At 34.0% G+C, this 13,727-nt stretch overlaps 3 protein-coding genes and 1 non-coding gene across 5 annotated transcripts; 2 read left to right on the top strand and 2 right to left on the bottom strand.

The window, feature by feature from the left end:
• The first annotated feature begins 449 nt into the window (after positions 1 to 449).
• Positions 450 to 4,603, top strand: LOC140894299 (bifunctional L-3-cyanoalanine synthase/cysteine synthase 1, mitochondrial). The gene is made up of 10 exons (XM_073302770.1): positions 450 to 891; positions 2,276 to 2,385; positions 2,488 to 2,545; positions 2,873 to 3,136; positions 3,351 to 3,488; positions 3,575 to 3,626; positions 3,763 to 3,842; positions 3,933 to 3,992; positions 4,157 to 4,237; positions 4,340 to 4,603. The coding sequence occupies exons 1-10, from the start codon at positions 712 to 714 to the stop codon at positions 4,436 to 4,438; spliced, it is 1,122 nt and encodes a 373-aa protein (XP_073158871.1). The 5' UTR covers positions 450 to 711; the 3' UTR covers positions 4,439 to 4,603.
• Positions 4,604 to 4,822: 219 nt separating this feature from the next.
• Positions 4,823 to 4,907, top strand: TRNAY-GUA (transfer RNA tyrosine (anticodon GUA)). The gene is given in 2 exon segments: positions 4,823 to 4,859; positions 4,872 to 4,907. It is a non-coding gene; the product is annotated as a tRNA-Tyr (tRNA).
• A 1,053-nt stretch (positions 4,908 to 5,960) lies between these two features.
• On the bottom strand, positions 5,961 to 9,211 carry LOC140859968 (ubiquitin-conjugating enzyme E2-23 kDa-like). The gene is made up of 6 exons (XM_073262645.1): positions 8,977 to 9,211; positions 8,759 to 8,838; positions 7,742 to 7,856; positions 7,592 to 7,644; positions 7,382 to 7,510; positions 5,961 to 6,345 (listed from the first exon to the last, which is right to left on the bottom strand). Exons 1-6 carry the CDS (start codon positions 9,018 to 9,020, stop codon positions 6,215 to 6,217), a joined length of 552 nt encoding a protein of 183 aa, XP_073118746.1. The 5' UTR covers positions 9,021 to 9,211; the 3' UTR covers positions 5,961 to 6,214.
• A 709-nt stretch (positions 9,212 to 9,920) lies between these two features.
• LOC140860210 (ubiquitin-conjugating enzyme E2-23 kDa-like) lies at positions 9,921 to 12,932 on the bottom strand. Of its 2 annotated transcripts, none has more exons than XM_073263091.1 (6): positions 12,677 to 12,932; positions 12,499 to 12,578; positions 11,632 to 11,746; positions 11,482 to 11,534; positions 11,271 to 11,399; positions 9,921 to 10,286 (listed from the first exon to the last, which is right to left on the bottom strand). In XM_073263091.1, exons 2-6 carry the CDS (start codon positions 12,575 to 12,577, stop codon positions 10,156 to 10,158), a joined length of 507 nt encoding a protein of 168 aa, XP_073119192.1. In that variant the 5' UTR covers position 12,578; positions 12,677 to 12,932; the 3' UTR covers positions 9,921 to 10,155. The 2 variants fall into 2 exon arrangements, with proteins under 2 accessions (XP_073119192.1, XP_073119191.1); XM_073263090.1 differs by having other exon boundaries at positions 12,721 to 12,932.
• Positions 12,933 to 13,727: the final 795 nt, after the last annotated feature.

Here is a 13,727-nt window from a genome sequence, read left to right as displayed (position 1 = left end):
AAAGAAATTCTCCAGCGTTCACTATTGAAATATTGTTAGGGTTTGCTCTAGGGGTTGGTCATGTTGCTTCCTCCTTCAGGTCCACGTTATTTGTGCGCATACCTTGATTTAACCTCCGCATGCCCCAATGACTCCAATGACCTCTGTCTCATGTGGGCAATGGGATGAGGTTCTCTTCGGGGTCAACCCTTTTTTAGTAAGAAAAAAAAATTTGCTTTGCAATTTAAAACATTTACTAAACCCAAACGGTTTCACAATTTATCTTGGTCTATCGATCCGACCAATATTTACAATAAAAACAATAAATTTAACATAAAAACAGTATTTTTTAATCAATAAAAAACAAAATATTTGATTTCGTGAAACCGTCACACAAAATTAATCCGTTCGGGAAGGGTAAATGGCAAGATTTGGCCCCAATTTTAGGTGGAGTCCACCTAAAAATGTGAGTCGCACATGAAACGAACCAAATCTTGACCATTCATGCTACAGACGGGCTGAAGATCGATTTTCCCCATTTTTAACAATCCGACGACACTTGCCACTGCCTTCCGAAACCAAATATCTCAATTCTATAAAATAAAACAAACAAAGAGTAAGCACAATGTAACATCTTTCCTCTATAAAACAAACACAGAGTTGCAGTTGCAGCCTCGAATTCCTCCGTTACAATTTACACCAATCACTTCACATTTAATTCCCTCTTCATCAATGGCGGCTCTCTCAAAGAGAAGATCCCTATTCACTCGTTTCAGTACTGAATCAAGAAAATATCTTACTACTTCCAGTTCCAGCACATTTCCTTTGGCGGATTCTCCTTCTTTTGCGCAGAGGCTAAGGAACCTGCCCAAAGATCTCCCCGGAACTAAAATCAAGAAACAAGTTTCCGAGGTGATGTGATGTTCTCCATATATATAATTTCTTGAATCATTAAGTTTTTAAGAGCTTGAATATACTATATATGTTAATTGGGTTCAAATCTCCAATACAAAGGCTAATCTTTGTTTTGGACTTAATTTTCAGTGTTGCGATGATTTGATAGTTTTTTTTATGTTTGATATGATTTTTAAAAGTGAGATAATTTAATACAAATAATTTAGATTGACACTCAATTATTAAACAATCACTCAATTATTAAACAAGTTGACCTATTTCTTTACAGTGAATGAATAGTTTTGTAAATTATTTTTGTAATCTATATGGATAAATATAATCAAATTTAGATTGTGTTGATGAGTTGTCAATGAGTCAGTCTAACTTTTGTTAATTCATATCACAATCCAACTATAAAAATCAATTCAAACATGGGCTTAGTTATCAATCCATCCAAATATCCACCTATCAAACGGAGCCTTAATGATATATTAATCAATGAGTTATCAAGATTCAAGAATCCTCGTGTGGGTTTCTTGGTTCGTTTTATTTCCGTGCAGTTCCTCGTTTGGTGTTGGCGAGTTTTTCAATTGGAAGTCATTTGCTTGTCCGAAAAGAGTGGGCGACCGCCTGCAATTTTTTTTCGTGTTATTTGAAGTTTTTTTCATTTTGGTCTCGTCAGTTATGAATATGTATTTTTTACTCTGGAATCTTGCATAATTTTTTTTAATTTTCGGTTCTTTCATTTGTAGTTATTTTCATTTTTTATTTTTTTATTGATCGTAAAAAAACTGTAAATAAAATACAAATTAAATGATTAAAAATAAAAAATGTTATACAAATTATTAGAGGATTAAAAATAAAAATTTACCGTAACATGATTAAAAAAAAAAAATACAAGTTACAGAATTGAAAATACAAATTAACCAAAAAAAATTGCAAATAAAAAGACTATAAATGTTGTTACTATCCCGAAAAGAATTGATACTTTATAGAGGAGGAGTTGACAGACACGGAAAATTAGGCGGGACCGGATCAACGGCCCGGTCCAGGCTTAGTGGTAAAACTTGGACCGGGCCTATCTATGTGGTATTTTGTTTGGATCGATTTCAAATTTGTTCCACTCAAAACGAACTGGTCATGCTATTTTTTGACAATATTTTTTAAAAAAAAATTACCCTTTTTTAAAAGGTAATATTGCATCTTACGTCCATTTGATTTTAACCCTTCGGTCATAGTATGCTGCTTTATCTTTCTTTGGCAAAATCGCTTCGAACCAACCCGTCACGTTGCCATCCTTAGTATTATTTAAAAAAAATATTATAAAGACACGATTTTCTCTCATCGATCACATTCATTAAGAACACACTTAGCAATATAACGTTTCCTCTAATGCATGCAGCTCATTGGGAGAACACCAATTGTGTATCTTAACAAAGTAACTGAAGGATGTGGCGCTTATGTTGCTGTGAAACAAGAAATGATGCAACCCACTGCTAGCATCAAAGATAGGTATCTCTTTTATCCCATCTAATTATTTTACATTTCTTTTATATATTTTTCTCTTCGAATCTTGGCTACCTGTGTGAATTTTCATATGACTTTTGTTACTAGACCTGCATTGGCCATGATCACAGATGCAGAAAACAAAGGATTGATCACGCCTGGAAAAGTAAGTGGAATTGAAAATATCCACTTTCTTTCTGGATTTTTATCAGAATGTGAATGATAAACCAAGAAATTAGTTGCCTAAATCAGTTATTTTGGATGGATTTTGTTGAAGCAATTTTATCTATGGATACTGAACGTCTAAATTAATCAGTTTCTAGATCACATTGCGAAATCGATTAGCTTGTTTGGATAGATTTTTGTCGTTGTGGCGGTTTCATGGAGAGGGGGTGGAGACTTTGGATGGAAACAAGTGTAACTTTGAAAGATCACATAAAACATTTCAAATTTTGGTTCTTTATGTATAGCTGAACTTGTGCTTTAATTTCAGACGATATTGATTGAGCCGACGTCTGGAAACATGGGAATCAGCATGGCATTTATGGCAGCCATGAAAGGATACAAAATGGTTTTGACAATGCCTTCTTACACAAGTTTGGAAAGAAGAGTGACAATGAGAGCATTCGGAGCTGACTTAATCCTCACCGATCCAACCAAAGGAATGGGAGGTACGGTCAAGAAAGCTTATGAACTTTTGGATTCAACGCCCGATGCTTTCATGCTTCAGCAGTTTTCAAATCCAGCCAATACTCAGGTCTCAAAATCTAACCTCATTTTACCTTAACTCAAATGTCTCAAGCACTAGCAACTAGTTTGCATTAGTCCCGAGTTAACGCAAATGATTAACCTAACTAGCAATATTAATGTTACTCTAGGTTTGTTTTGATTACATGATGCATGTCATTTTTATGGCAAGTTCAAGCAAACTTGAGTGTGTGTTGGTAATATTTAAACCAAAGTATATATAGGTACATTTTGAGACCACAGGTCCTGAGATATGGGATGATACCAATGGTAAAGTCGATATTTTCATCATGGGCATTGGAAGTGGTGGTACCGTCTCCGGTGTCGGACAGTACCTGAAATCACGAAATCCCGATGTTAAGGTAACACAGATGTTAAATGAAAACACATGGAGATATGTATAAGAAATAAAGCAAGTTTATCGATTATCTTAATGTTCATTTTGTAGATTTACGGACTTGAGCCTGCTGAAAGTAATATTCTCAATGGTGGTAAACCAGGTATATTTTGGTGAAAATTATCAAAAAAACCTTGGACCAAATTTATCTGTCAGATGGACAAATTTCATCCTCTGAAGTGCATTTTCGAGTGGAGTATCGACTGAGAATTTGCAACATGTTATTATATGTCTTGTAGGTCCTCATCATATTACCGGAAATGGAGTTGGATTCAAACCAGACATCTTAGACATGGATGTAATGGAAGAGGTTCTCATGGTAACCAAAACATTCTTGCTGCGAAAACACGTTTATTTTCTGCTGAATACCGAAGCTAAAACATGTTTCGCATACTCTGATGTGCTTCAGGTTTCGAGTGAAGATGCTGTTAACATGGCTAGAGAATTGGCATTGAAAGAAGGACTCATGGTAACGTAGATCAAGTGACAAATTTCATTTGATAGCTTATAATTGTTCTTTTTTGGTAAAATGTGATCATGTAACATTCCACTCGTTTGCCCCTTGAAAGTTATTACTTTGATGCAACTAAGCATATGTATTAGCTCATGTGATGAAGGTGTGGTGTCTTGTAGGTGGGGATTTCATCAGGCGCAAACACGGTTGCAGCTCTTAGGCTTGCCAGGAGGCCTGAAAACAAGGGCAAACTCATTGTGGTATGTATGTAGGAGTGTACTCGAATAACCGGAACTTTGATTGGAGTTGTTCTGGGAAAAATGTTTAGTTTATGGTAAGAATTATACTCTCATTTGTTTCAGACTGTGCATCCGAGTTTCGGGGAACGATACTTGTCGTCGGTCCTGTTCCAAGAGCTGAGAAAAGAGGCTGAAAATATGCAACCTGTTTCGGTTGATTAAGGCCAAGAGGCGTTTTATTGAAGGAAATTAATACTTGTGCTTGTGAATGTGTGCATGTGTTTTTTAAAAGTATTGTATGTTAATGTAAGATGCAATTTCGGTTGCACAAATGACAAATCCAGACTAATGCAAATTGCAATAACGAGAGCTTTCTTTATTCATTCAGTTGCTTGGTTTCCTTTTTTTTTTTTTTTTAAGAAAAACAAAAAAAAAATTTGTTCGACTTGCTATTATTTCAAAATAATTGAGTTAGCAAAAAACAAGGCCCAATATTTCAGATTACAAAATATGGTTTCACTTTTCAGAGCTAAAACTTGATTTAATGAATTTGGAACTGCTGAGTGAATTGTATATTAATTAACTGTCTAACGTTTTATTCAAAAGCCGACCTTAGCTCAGTTGGTAGAGCGGAGGACTGTAGTTTGATGCCGAAATCCTTAGGTCGCTGGTTCGAATCCGGCAGGTCGGATATATATTTTTGTTTTTTTTTAATTTTAAAATATATATTAAATTTATATTATCGTATAAATTTTAATGATGTTGGTTGGTTCCCACTTGCCATCACGCCTTTGCGAATCAACCAAATTTCCATATTAACCATGTGTCTTATTGTGTTAAATTGCGTGACTTAATTTAAGAGCATTTACAATAACCGAGGAAGCCCAACTTCATCGGTCCAAATAATTCTCACCCCTTCTCGCTCGACTTCATCGGCCCAAATAATTATTGCCCCTCCAAAGAGTGACGATTAGGCTTGGATACCGAACCAAAATATCAAATTTTCGGGATATTATATCGAAATTTTTTTGGTATATCGAATTTTTTTTTCGATATGTGTACGATATTAGTATGGATTTTTTCCTTACCAAAATTTTGGAATTATGATATCTACCGGTATGAATTTTTTTCACACCAATATTTTCGATACGATATACCGAAAACCCACCCCTAGTGAGGACAATCAAATTTGATCTTGTGGTTCAGGATCGACGACCAAATTTAATCTCGTCATTTTAATTTTTTAAATGTTATTAAAAATAGAAATGATTTAAATGATTTTAAAAAATATATCAAAAAATTGTCTAATTTTATTTTTTAAAATACAAAAAATTACCCAACCTGTCATTTTTAATTATGTGTATTTTTTAATCACATATTTTTTTAAATTATGTATACTTTTTTTTAATTATATTATGTTTTTTTTTAAAAAAATTATGTGTGCGTTAAAATTTAATAATGTGATCAATTTTACTATTCTTTTAATTTAAACACAAAATTATTAAATTAAATAAAATATTAATAATTATAAAAACATACAATAAATTTATCAACGCTGATATCATCACGCGATCAAGTTATCACTTCACCATACCAACTTCCTCGCATTGTTTCCTTGCCATAACATAGATCCAATCTTGTCATCGTATGGTTTAAGCCCTTGATTTCGGAGCTGATTCCCGAGAAAGAGGTATTTCCGATTTCGCCTTCTTGTGTAATTAACTAAACCTCATTCCTTAAAATGGCCTTCGGAACCCAGTAAAGTTATAAAATAGTACATACTATCATTAATGAGACACAATACATTTTCAAGAGAGTACCCAATACAATCATGATTTGTGCATACATTTGATTAAAATAAGTGAATCAAACATGTTTGAATAATGGTACAACTAAATAATTTTGTTTATGTGCAATTTGAAAGGATCTTGATCTTGAGGGTAGTAGACAAGGGCGTCATATACAGAATCCAGGTGGATGCTAACATAATCAGGAGAGCTATGGATCCACTTTCCCGACTACTGCCTCATCGCTAGAGTCGTATTCTTCCTCACTTAGCTCATCATCGCTAGACTTTTCTTCTGGAGCAGCTCCAATATCTTCTGGCTTGGCATATTTAAGACAATATTCTGGAAATTCGCACGTGGGTGCGTCACATTCACAAGATGTTATCAATGTAAGAATCTCATATCAAGAAAAGTCCAGGTATATTATCTCCTTGTGGCAATAAACAAAAAGGTGAATCCAGTAGGGGTGAACTTGCAACAGTTCCAGTGATAGAAAAGAACTTCCCACCTTCAACACAAAAAGGGATTTCAGGTGTGGGATTGAGCGCCGAGATAACCGGCCCCTCAACTAAAATAAATTTCAATTTAAAATAATTCTTTCCGCTGTGACATCCTATATTTGCCCATATGTATCACTTCTTCGTAAAAGAAGATCTATTTATGTCCCGAGATGGAAGGAACTTGACTTTGGAATTTGGAACCTACATGTTCTACTACATCAAAATGTTTCAAGGCAGGGGCGAAGCCAAGAGGATGAGCAGTGGGAGCCATCCCCTTCAATGAAATAAAATCCAATTTCATGTGCAACATATTCTAATGATGTAAGTTTCACCGGTCAAAATGTTATAACTTATAAGTTACCATCATCGATCGATGAAAATCTTAGGTCCTTTGAACTGTAAAAAACATCGCAAGATAAGTTTAACGGTATAAGACAATAAAATTCTTGATTGAATCAGGAATTACAATTCCACTCATGTTGATCCTTTCCCGTTTCAAAACATGGGAATGAAATCATCAGGAAGACCAGATACCTTAAACAATAGGGTCGAACGGTGATAAATTTGTAAAATTAATTAAACTAAACATATGTTCCGAGTGTTACTATTGATTCAGGGATCATTTGCCTTGCATTGTATTGTATTGCAAGTTGCAACAATAAAAAGAAAGATCAAGCATCGTGCAGAAAATAAACATCAGATAGACCTGAAAATTTCAGAGCCACTCAAAACCCTTTTTTTTTTTTGGAGTTTCAAACTTGAAGCAACAGTATGCAGAGAAAAGCCAAGGATATTTCCTACTTCTGATCTCGGCAGACCTCATAGAAACTAGAAAGCATTAGACATTTCCGAATTTATAAAGATGAAGCTTTTGGTACCTTTAACTCTTTGTTCATAAGCACTTCGGTCACGCATCATCAGAGCTGCAGCCTCCCCATTCAAAGGGTCCGACGGATTAGGATACAAGAGAAGTTGTGGTAGAAATACCTCAAACACGTTCACTAGGTCTGCCGAGTATGTGAGCAATCAGAATCATTCTTAAGAACATAAACTTTGAATAGGCAAAATAAACTATAGTAGTGAATTACCGAACATGGGGCTCCAAGTCTGGTTAATAACATCCAAACAAACCGATCCTGACCTGAATTTCCACAATCCACAAAGAATACTCTCAATATACACACGAAAATTTACTCAGTCATGGGAGAGTATCTAAACTTTAAATATATTTTACTCACATTTCATCCACATTTGGGTGGTAGATCTTGTTAATGAATCCTATAGATGGAGATTTGTATGGGTAAGCATCAGGAAGCTCCACCCTCACTTTCCAAACTCCGCCGAGGTAAGGGCCTACCTCAATCAATTGGGACTAGTTGGTTAACACTTAATAGAGAGGAATTCATTCCAAGAAACAAAACCAAACTTTGTTCGCAGAAGACCGATCTCAATTTAAACGAGCCAGGTAGTTAGACTGAAAAAAACTTCAACCTTTGTGCTATTTTATAAAAAATGCAATATTTCCAATCACACAACCACACAAATCACATTATCACCATCGTGAAAGGTAAAAATTAAAAGCTAAGAATTACTTAAGAGCTATCAATTATGAAAAATCACCCTCTTTTCCCCCATTTTTTTTTTCCAATTGCCATGCAACCTTAAGACATGATCGCGGACAAATAATTTATACTAAAAGGGTTGACCCCGAAGGGGACCACATTTCACATGAGTCAGAGGCCCATTGGCTCATGTGTAGGTTAAATCGAGGGATGTGCATGAGCGGCAGAGACCTGAAGGAGAGAGCACATGGCCCAACCTCCAAAGCATATCCCTACAATAATATCAGCAGGGAATATGCTCCACACGAGGATCACAAATATCATGAATACAGACAACAGTTTTAGTTAGTTACTACAATGAAACATTAAGAATTAAAAGCTAAATAGTATAATTACTTAAATACTGTCAAATACGAAGTACACAAAACACAAAAGTCTTTCTCTTCTCGTTCCTTCTTTTTTTTTTCTTTAAATTTTCCTTCGCCAATCATGAGACATAATCATGATAAAATAAACCCACATATCCCAAACATGGTACAATAAATTTCAAAAACTGCAAAGTCAACAAACTTGGATTATGAACGAAATAAAAGAAACCCAAGAATCAAAGGTACACCACAAAATAAGCAACAAAATCTTCATTCAAAAACAGAAATATAAAAAACCAGTGAGAGGAAAATAAGGAAACTTTACTTTCTTTAGGTCCATGGAAATGCACATAAAACACCTGCATCTCATCATTCACAGTCTCCACCTTATAATCACTCATCATCCTATTTCAAGAAAAAAAACAAAATCCTGCAATTAATTATTTTCTTGAAAAAAATTTATTTATGAAAAAGCATGATTCTTTCACACAAAAAAATCAACTCCACATTACAAGTAAAGCCAATAAAAACATGAGAAATTACAGTTTCATCAAATCCATCTCACGCCTCTTGCTAGGAGAAGACATCGTTAATCTGCTCAGTAATTTTTCTGGGCTCGCGCTTTCTTCGATTATCTTTGATTTTTCAGAAGAAAGAAATAAAGTTAGAGAGTAGAATTGCTTGTTCAGCTGTATAAAGCAAGGGACTTTAAACGAGCATTGATGAATAAATGGAGAACACCAGAAGATATGCCGTGTGATGAGCCGAGATGTGTATTATGTAATTAAAATCGTTGTGTAGTTCGACTAATATCAAAGTTTCAATAATAATAATTAAAATCGTCTAATGCGACAACTAGTAACTCATATCAAACGGTCGAACATAAAAAAGGTGTAAGTTCAAAATTTTAGTGTAACAAGTTTTGTAATTGTAATAATAATGAATATTCTTGAACTTATAATGAAAAGTTTCATGAATAAAAAAAAGTTAATTACTTATTTTTAAATCGAATTTATATTATCTTTTAAATATTAATGATCTCGACTTCCATTAAGACACGGATTTTTAGATGCTTATCGATTTTTGATGCCCAGCAAGATATTTCCCGGGATATTGTCCAATAATATCTCGGAATATATCTCATTTCCACGTGAACTTCAGACGAGAAGTTGCAAAAAAGATGGGTATCCCGGGATCGTAATTATTAATAATTATTAGGCTTACACAGTACCCTTGAAATTACATGATTATCCCTACACTTTATTTGAAAAAAATCTTTCAAAAATACATGTAGGATAATCATGTAATTTCAAAGGTACTGTGTAAGCCAACGTGTAACCCTTAATGTACATGTAGCATTACCCTAATTATTATTGCCAAAATTAAACTAGCTTTGACATACGTAGAGAGGTATTTCGACTTCTTGATTAATTAACTAAAATCTCATTCATAAAATGGTCTTCTAAAAGACTAAAACTAGTTTAATTTATAAAATAGCAGATAATATCATTGAATGATGAACCACAATACATTTACAAGAGAATACCCAATACAATCATGGTTTGTCCATACATTTGATTAAATAAGTAAATCAAACATGTTCGAGTAATGGTACAACTAAATAATTTCATTATGTGCAAGTTGAAAGGATCTTGATCTTGAGGGTAGTAGCAAAGGGTGTAATATACAGAATCCAGGTGGATGGTAACATAATCGGGAGAGCTATGGATCCGCTTTCCCGACTACTGCCTCATCGCTAGAGTCGTATTCTTCCTCACTTAGCTCATCATCGCTCGACTTTTCTTCTGGAGCAGCTCCTATATCTTCTGGCTTGGCATATTTAAGACAATATTCTGGAAAATTCGCATGTGGGCATGTCACGTTCACAAGACGTTATCGATGTAAGAATCTCATATCAAGAAAAGTTCAGGTATATTATCTGCTAGCAGCTAGTGGCAAGAAACAAAAAAGGTGAATCCACAAGGGGTGAACTTGCAACAGTTCCAGTGATAGAAAAGAACTTCCCACCTTCAACAGAAAGTGGGATTTCAGGAGGGGGATTGAGGGAGGAGATCATCGGCCCCTCAACTAAAATAAATTTTAATTTATAAATAATTCTTTCCACTGACATCTTAGATTTTCCGATATGTATCACTTCTTCGTAAAGGATCTATTCGTGTCCGGAGATGGAAGAAACTTGACAATGGAATTCGGAACCTACATATTCTACTCCATCACAATGTTTAAGAGCAGGGGCGAAGCCAAGAGGATGAGCAGTTGGAGGCACCCCTTCGAAAGAAAATCCAATTTCATGTGTAACATATTCTGATGATGTAAGTTTCGGTCAAAATGTTATAAGTTACCATCATCGATCGATGAAAATCTAAGGTCCTTCCAAATTTTAGAGTGAACTGCAAAAAACATTGCAAGGGAAGTGTAACTGGATAAGACAATAAAAGTTCCTGATTGGATTTTCAGAATGGGACTGAAATCATCAGGAAGACCGGATACCTTAAGCGATAGGGTCTAACGGTGATAAATTTGTAAAATTAATTAAACTAAACATAAGTTCCGAGTGTTGCTATTGATTCAGGGATCATTTGCCGTGCATTGTATTGGAACAATAAAAAGAAATATCAAGCATTGTCCAGAAAATAAACATCAGATAGACCTGAAAATTTCAGAGCCACTTAAACCTTTTTTTGGTAGTTCAAACTTCAAGCAACAGTATGCAGAAAAGAAGCCAAGGGTATTTCTAAGTTTTAATCTTGGCAGACCGTATAGAAACTAGAAAGCATTAGACATTTCCTAATTTATAAAGGTGAAGCTTTTGGTACCTTTAACTCTTTGTTCATAAGCACTTCGGTCACGCATCATCAGAGCTGCAGCCTCCCCATTCAAAGGGTCAGACGGATTAGGATACAAGAGAAGTTGCGGTAGAAATACCTCAAACACGTTCACTAGGTCTGTTGAGCTTGTAGGCAATTAGAATCATTCTTCAGAACCTAAAATTTGAATAAGCAAAATAAACTATAGTAGTGGAATTACCGAACATAGGGCTCCAAGTCTGGTTAATAACATCCAAGCAAACCGATCCTGACCTGAATTTCCATAATCCACAAAGAATACTCTCAATATAGACACAAAAATTTACTCAGTCATGGGAGAGGATCTAAACTTTAAATATATGTTACTCACATTTCATCCACATTTGGGTGGTATATCTTGTTAATGAATCCTATAGATGGAGATTTGTATGGGTAAGCATCAGGAAGCTCCACCCTCACTTTCCAAACACCGCCGAGGTAAGGGCCTACCCAATCAATTGGAATTACTTGGTTAATAGAGAGAAATTCATTCCAAGAAACAAAACCGAACTTCGTTTGCAGAAGACCGATCTCAACTTAAACGAGCCAGGTAGTCAGCAAATCACTTGAAAAAAACTTCATCCTTTGTGCTATTTTATAAAAATGCAATTTCCTAACCACACAACCACACAAATCACATTATCATCATAGTGAAAGGTAAAAATTAAAAGCTAAGAATTACTTGAAAGTTATCATTTATGAAGTATACACAACCACCCAAAAAGTACCCTCTTTTCCTTTTCTTCCCCATTTTTCCAATTGCCATGCAATCTTAAGACACGATCACAGACAAATTCTTTATAGATCCCAAAGATGAATACAAACAACTTTTTTAGTTTGTTACGATAATTAAACATTAAGAATTAAGAGCTAAATAGTATAATTACTTAAATACTGTCAATTATGAAGTACACAAAACACAAAAAGCCCTCTTCTCGTCCCTTCTTTTTTTCTTCCTTTTCGGTTTTTCCCCCAATTTTCCTTCGCCAATCACGAGACATACAATCATGGTCAAATAAATCCACATATCCCAAACATGGTACCATAAATTTCAAAAACTGCAAAGTCAACAAATTCTTGAATTGAGAACGAAATAAAAGAAAACAAACAATCAAACGTACACCACCAAATAAGCAACAAAATCTTCATTCAAAACAGAAATATAAAAAACCAGAGAGAAGGATTAAGGAAACTTTACTGTCTTTAGGTCCATGGAAATGCACATAAAACACCTGCATCCCATCATTCACAGTCTCCACCTTATAATCACTCATCATCCTATTTCAAAGAAAAAAAACAAAAACAAAATCCTTCAAATAATTATGTTCTTGCAAAAAAATATGAAAAAGCACGATTCTTTTATACAAAAACTCAACTCCGCATTACAAGTAAAGCCCAAAAAAAGAAACCGAGAAATTACAGTTTCATCAAATCCATCTCACGCCTCTTGCTCGGAGAAGACATTGTACATCTGCTCTGTAATTTCTGGGCTTGCTCTTTTTTCGATTATCCTTGATTTTTCAGAAGAAATAAATAAATTTAGAGAGTAAACTAAAATTGCTTGTTCTACTGTGGAAAGCAAGGAACTTTAGAATAGCGTTGATGAATAAATGGAGAACACCAGAAGATATGCGTGTGAATCCAATACAATACGTGTTCTTTTTTAAGCTGAATATAATATAAATAATATAATGATAAATAATATATTATAATAAAAAATAAATAAGAAATGTTTGATTAATAGATTATAGTTTGTTTGATTTAATTGATTATATATTATATGAAAATAGTAAATTATTATTTTATTTTTTAATAATTAATAAAAAATATAAATAATATTATTTATAAAGGTAACATAGTAATTTAAATTTAATGATTTTATTGATGTAAGATAAATAATTTATAATTTGATTGATGTGACATAAATAATTGAAAGATGGATAAATAATATGACAAAAAAACGTGAGATAATTAAGATAATTTATAGGTAGATAATTATGAGATCCTAGCATATGAGTAATACCCAAAACAAGCATCCAATGGTTCGTATTTTTACACATAGGCGTAATTATTTATTTATTGTTGACGTGACAAATTATGAAACATTAGATCTATCATTGAAATAATACTCATTGGCTAGGTTGAAATTCACCATTAATTATATGTAACTTCAAACACATCCTATGTGTATTATATAAATAGTGAGTACCACAAAGAGAAAGTGTGAAGGAGAATTGCGAGAGGAAGAGAAGCAAAGAGAAATTGACAGTGTTTAAAACCCAAACCTTTTTTTTAATCACACGGGAAAATTACCGTTGGATAATGTTGGAAAATTTTGTGGACAAAATTAAATGGATGAATGAGATTGATACTCATTGTCCCACATTGGTAAAATGTGGGAATGAAAGACAATATATAATGCTCAAG

Source organism: Henckelia pumila, chromosome 4 (genome assembly GCF_033568475.1).
Source record: "Henckelia pumila isolate YLH828 chromosome 4, ASM3356847v2, whole genome shotgun sequence".
In the NCBI taxonomy this organism is placed as follows: domain Eukaryota; kingdom Viridiplantae; phylum Streptophyta; class Magnoliopsida; order Lamiales; family Gesneriaceae; genus Henckelia; species Henckelia pumila.
Note: the sequence above shows the minus strand (reverse complement) of the source record. Positions and strands in the feature narration are given on the sequence as shown.

What these genes read in the sequence shown, in the direction of transcription:
- LOC140860210 (XM_073263090.1), bottom strand. Translation starts at nt 12,764, where the DNA reads ATGTCTTCTCCGAGCAAGAGGCGTGAGATGGATTTGATGAAACT. An exon ending in TTTCCATGGACCTAAAGACA is followed by an intron (nt 11,747 to 12,498) that starts GTAAAGTTTCCT and finishes TTGATTGGGTAG; the next exon opens with GCCCTTACCTCGGCGGTGTT. An exon ending in TTATGAACAAAGAGTTAAAG is followed by an intron (nt 10,287 to 11,270) that starts GTACCAAAAGCT and finishes CGAATTTTCCAG; the next exon opens with AATATTGTCTTAAATATGCC.
- LOC140894299 (XM_073302770.1), top strand. Translation starts at nt 712, where the DNA reads ATGGCGGCTCTCTCAAAGAGAAGATCCCTATTCACTCGTTTCAGTACT. An exon ending in TCTCAATGGTGGTAAACCAG is followed by an intron (nt 3,627 to 3,762) that starts GTATATTTTGGT and finishes TATGTCTTGTAG; the next exon opens with GTCCTCATCATATTACCGGA. An exon ending in CATTGAAAGAAGGACTCATG is followed by an intron (nt 3,993 to 4,156) that starts GTAACGTAGATC and finishes GGTGTCTTGTAG; the next exon opens with GTGGGGATTTCATCAGGCGC.
- LOC140859968 (XM_073262645.1), bottom strand. Translation starts at nt 9,020, where the DNA reads ATGTCTTCTCCTAGCAAGAGGCGTGAGATGGATTTGATGAAACT. An exon ending in CACCCAAATGTGGATGAAAT is followed by an intron (nt 7,645 to 7,741) that starts GTGAGTAAAATA and finishes GTGGAAATTCAG; the next exon opens with GTCAGGATCGGTTTGTTTGG. An exon ending in GACTTGGAGCCCCATGTTCG is followed by an intron (nt 7,511 to 7,591) that starts GTAATTCACTAC and finishes CATACTCGGCAG; the next exon opens with ACCTAGTGAACGTGTTTGAG.